Source organism: Priapulus caudatus, unplaced genomic scaffold, assembly GCF_000485595.1.
Source record: "Priapulus caudatus unplaced genomic scaffold, Priapulus_caudatus-5.0.1 Scaffold1309, whole genome shotgun sequence".
Lineage (NCBI taxonomy): Eukaryota > Metazoa > Priapulida > Priapulimorpha > Priapulimorphida > Priapulidae > Priapulus > Priapulus caudatus.
In genome coordinates, this window is record NW_014578370.1 from 103,170 (window position 1) to 107,381 (window position 4,212).

At 48.2% G+C, this 4,212-nt stretch overlaps 1 protein-coding gene and 1 long non-coding RNA gene across 2 annotated transcripts in view; both read left to right on the forward strand.

Annotated features, from left to right (window-relative positions):
- The window catches only part of LOC106816192, a 4,593-nt gene extending 2,585 nt beyond the window's left edge, over positions 1-2,008 (forward strand). Inside the window, exons 2-3 of the long non-coding RNA XR_001394848.1 lie at positions 1,430-1,536; positions 1,987-2,008. This is a non-coding gene — a long non-coding RNA (uncharacterized LOC106816192). The remainder of the gene's footprint in view (positions 1-1,429; positions 1,537-1,986) is intronic.
- A 1,026-nt stretch (positions 2,009-3,034) lies between these two features.
- LOC106816191 (SRSF protein kinase 2-like) overlaps positions 3,035-4,212 on the forward strand; it is a gene marked incomplete at its 3' end in the record, with an annotated part of 4,117 nt that continues 2,939 nt past the window's right edge. Inside the window, exon 1 of the mRNA XM_014820753.1 lies at positions 3,035-3,173. Within this exon, the coding sequence (XP_014676239.1) occupies positions 3,075-3,173 (99 nt within the window). The remainder of the gene's footprint in view (positions 3,174-4,212) is intronic.

Here is a 4,212-nt window from a genome sequence, read left to right on the forward strand (position 1 = left end):
CCCCAGTCCACCCCACACACACTTCAACCGACACACACCCAACACCCGCCCCACCAAGCTACCCCACCCACAACCACCCACACCCACCCACCTCACTCATACAACCACCCACCCCTACCCCACCACCCATGCCCAACACACCTCACACCCGCCCCACGCCCGCTCATACTCGCCAACAACCACTACTCTACATGCACCCGCTTCACCAACCCACCTCACACTCACCCACTACCACCCACACCCACCTACCCCAACCCACCCCACTCATACAACCACCCACCCCATACCCACCCCACTCGTACAACCACCCACCCCATACCCACCCCAGGGACTCGTACAACCACCCACCCTCTGGTGGAAACAGGGGCATTCTCGCTCTAAACTCAACAAACAGAAGATGATAAACCTTGCGCGTGGGTCGAGTTACAGCAACACGAACACTGCAGATTGGCCTCGTCTGGCACACAGAGCACTGTAGCCATGGTAACGTGACAGCGGTGTGTAACATTACGTACAACAACAACAACAACAACACGCTCCTGGTTTTCCGCAGCGGCGGCAGCTTCCAAAGGATTCGTAAAAAAAATTCGGGAAAAAATGGCAAGACGTGGGATTTAAAAATGAAATTTATTGTTTTTAAAGTTCACTTAGAAATGAGATAGAAGGTAGGAACCGTCAGGGTTTCTGGAAAATTGGCGATGTTCCTGGGAAGTCCTGAAAGATGGACTATGATTGTGTTTGATCTTCAAAAGACCTTGAAAAGGCCCTTTGAAATTGACCTTGACCTTGTCTACCGTGTCTAGAAGGATCTAAACTATTGCTTCGTTCAATAATTTGTTGACTTATCATTGATTGAAAGATACGAGGTACAAAGATTGTAGTTAGCTTAAATGATTGTCTGGGGCCTGTTGTTTGGTGTTGTTTAATGTTGTTTGATGTTGTTTAATGCTGTTTAATGTTGTTGAATGTTGTTTAATACTGTTTAATATTGTTTAATTATGTTTAATGCTGTTTAATGTTGTTTAATGTTGCTCAATGTTGTTTAATGCTGTTTAATATTGCTCCATGTTGCTCCATGTTGCTCAATGTAGCTTAATGTTGTTTAATGCTATTTAATGCTGTTACGTAATTGTTAATCTAACGCCATTATGGTTCTTGACTTTACCGATGCGTGTACAGACATGTGCATGGTGTTTGAGGTTGTTCAATGCTGCTTAATGTTGCTTAATGTTGCGCAATGTTGTTCGATGCTGCTTAATGTTGCTCAATGTTGCGCAATGTTGTTCAATGATGCTTAATATTGCTCAATGTTGCTCAATGTTGTTCAATGCTGCTTAATGTAGCCTAATGTTGTTTAATGCTATTTAATGCTGTTTAATGTAATTGTTAATCTGACGCCATTATGGTCCTTGACATAGCTGATGCTCAGACGTGTGCATGGTGTTTGAGGTGCTCGGACACAACCTGCTGAAGCTGATCATTCGCTCCAACTACCAGGGCATTCCCGTGCAGAACGTCAAGACCATCATACGGCAGGTGAGCTAGACTGCCACCGCCGTCCCCGCCGCGTGAGGCGGGAGAGGCACGCGCGGACGTCGGGCGCCGGTCTAACCGTCGCTGCGCGATCGTCTCGTGTGGGACGATCGCGTTTAGTCCGCTGCCGTCACTGTTGGCTGTTGGCCGGAAATAATTTCACAACTAGTTACAACTCTACAACTTTTTCACTAATGCCATCACCACCAACCCCACTTCTCCCCATCCCTCTTCTCCATCCTCCTCCACTCCCTTCCACCCCCTCCACTCCTTCCACTCCTTCCACTCCATCCACCCCTAAACCCCTCCACTCCACCCCTTCCACCCCCTTCCACCATGCCTTCCCCCTCCTCCACCCCCAGCCTCGGCACCCCTCATCCACCCCTCATCCACCCCCCTAAACACTTGGACAGCGTCTGCGCGTGCTAACGAGATCGTATGCTCTATTCGCAGGTGCTTCACGGACTGGACTACCCACCCATCCAACCCGCAATCCCCTGTCACCCATCCTCCCTACCCTCCTACCACCCCGCCTGCCCTCCACAAATCCGCTCAACCTGCTTCACCAGTGTCGTGAGTGCCCCATCCGCCTCCTGCGTGTGTCCATGCTCTCCCTCCTCCACCCCCCGCCCACCTCCCTCCACCAAACCCTTCACCTTTTCCCCATCTACACCCCACCCCTGTCGTCCGCGATGCTCCTGCTCGGTCGTGCTGTTCGACTCACCCATGTGGTGTGGTCTCGTGCCGCTCTGTGTGCCCTGATGTACGTGGATATCTGGTCTTCCCTATTCGCAGGCTTGCTCAAGGTCTGGACTACCTGCATCGTACCCGTGCTCGTCATTCACGCACGGACATTCAAGCCGATGAGAACCATAATGCTGTGCATAGTGTCGGTAGGATGCTAGTGTACGCAAGCTCGCATACTGCTAGTGTCTTACGCTCGAGTGCAGGAGATGGCTTCAATGCGTGCCCCTACTCATGCAGTAAGTAGACTTCCTCCCTTCCTGTATATATGCTGTGATTGTGTATGTCATGTGTGTGTGATGTATGTGTTGATGTGTGTGTAGTTACTGTATGTGTGTATAGAGACACGAGAAGAGAGAGATGAGAGAAGACGAGAGCAGGAGAGGGGGGGAGGGGAGAGGGAAGCAGAGAGAGAGAGAGGAGAGACGACGAGAGAGAGAGAGAGCAGCAGCAGAGAGAGAGAGAGAGAGAGAGAGAAAGAGAGAGAGATGCAAATGTATGATGGAAATAAGTAAAGATATGGTGTCTTCTGTTTAAAATTTACGCTTTCGAGACAAGATGTCTCTATTTCATAAAATAGGGTACATAATAAAATAGGACATATACATAATTACTTACATTTACGACATATATATGTCATAATATGTCATATATACATGTATAATAATTATAAGAATGTTGTAGAACGTTGTGATGTCATCACTCTGCGCGTGTTTGTGACGTCATGTAATCGCGTGCTCGCGTCCCGTCTCTCAGTCAGCACAGCTCCGCAGGAGAAGCCGGCAGCCGACCAGAAGATGTCGAAGAACAAGAAGAAGAAGCTGAAGAAGAAGCAGAAGCGGCAGCAGGAGCTGCTAGAGCTTCAGCAGCAGCAGATTCTCGAGCTCGAGTTGGAGGTAAGGATGATCAGATGCCTCCGCGCTCCTGTCCTGGCCCTCGGCCTAACACTAACCCTAATCTAATCCTTACCCTAACCCTAACCCTAACACTAACCCTAATGTAATCCTTACCCTAACCCTAACCCTAACACTAACCCTAATCCTTACCCTAACCCTAACACTAATCCTAATCTTAATCCTTACCCTACTGCTAGCCTTAGCACTAATCCTAACCTTAAAGCTAGCTTCAACCCTAACCATAATCTTAAATCTAAACCCTCGCCCTCACCTTGAAGGACTGTTCTGTGTGACTTTCGGCTGTGTAGAGAAGTGCACTCACTACTCTACTGCTACTACTACACTTGTAGAGAAGTGCACTCACTACTCTACTACTACTACTACTACACTTGTAGAGAAGTGCACTCACTACTCTACTACTACTACTACACTTGTAGAGAAGTGCACTCACTACTCTACTACTACTACTACACTTGTAGAGAAGTGCACTCACTACTCTACTACTACTACTACACTTGTAGAGAAGTGCACTCACTACTCTACTACTACTACTACACTTGTAGAGAAGTGCACTCACTACTCTACTACTACTACTACTACTACACTTGTAGAGAAGTGCACTGTGTTGAGAAGTGCAACTCAGAGAAGTTGCAGTGCTGTAGATAAGTGGTCAGAGTCACGGTTCTGTAGATGGCCAATGCATCATGTATTATTAATAAGCGAAACTGCTTCGTCATCGAAACAAAAACCGTCTGCTAAGCCAGAGTTCTACGCGCAGCAGGAAGCTTAAAACGCGTTTCCAACATGGCCGGAGAAACTGATGCGTCGTCATGGTTACGTTGTCGCTGCTTGCGGGCGTGGGGTTAATGCGGGGTCATGTGATGACGACCTCTTATCCGCGATCTCTCTCCAGGAGCGGAAGAGTAAGTCCCTGCCTCTTCTCTATCTCTCTCTCTCTCTCTCTCCCATCTCTCTCTTTCTCTCTTTCTTTTTCTCTTTCTCTTTCTCTCTCTCTCTCTCTCTCTCTCTCTCTCTCTCT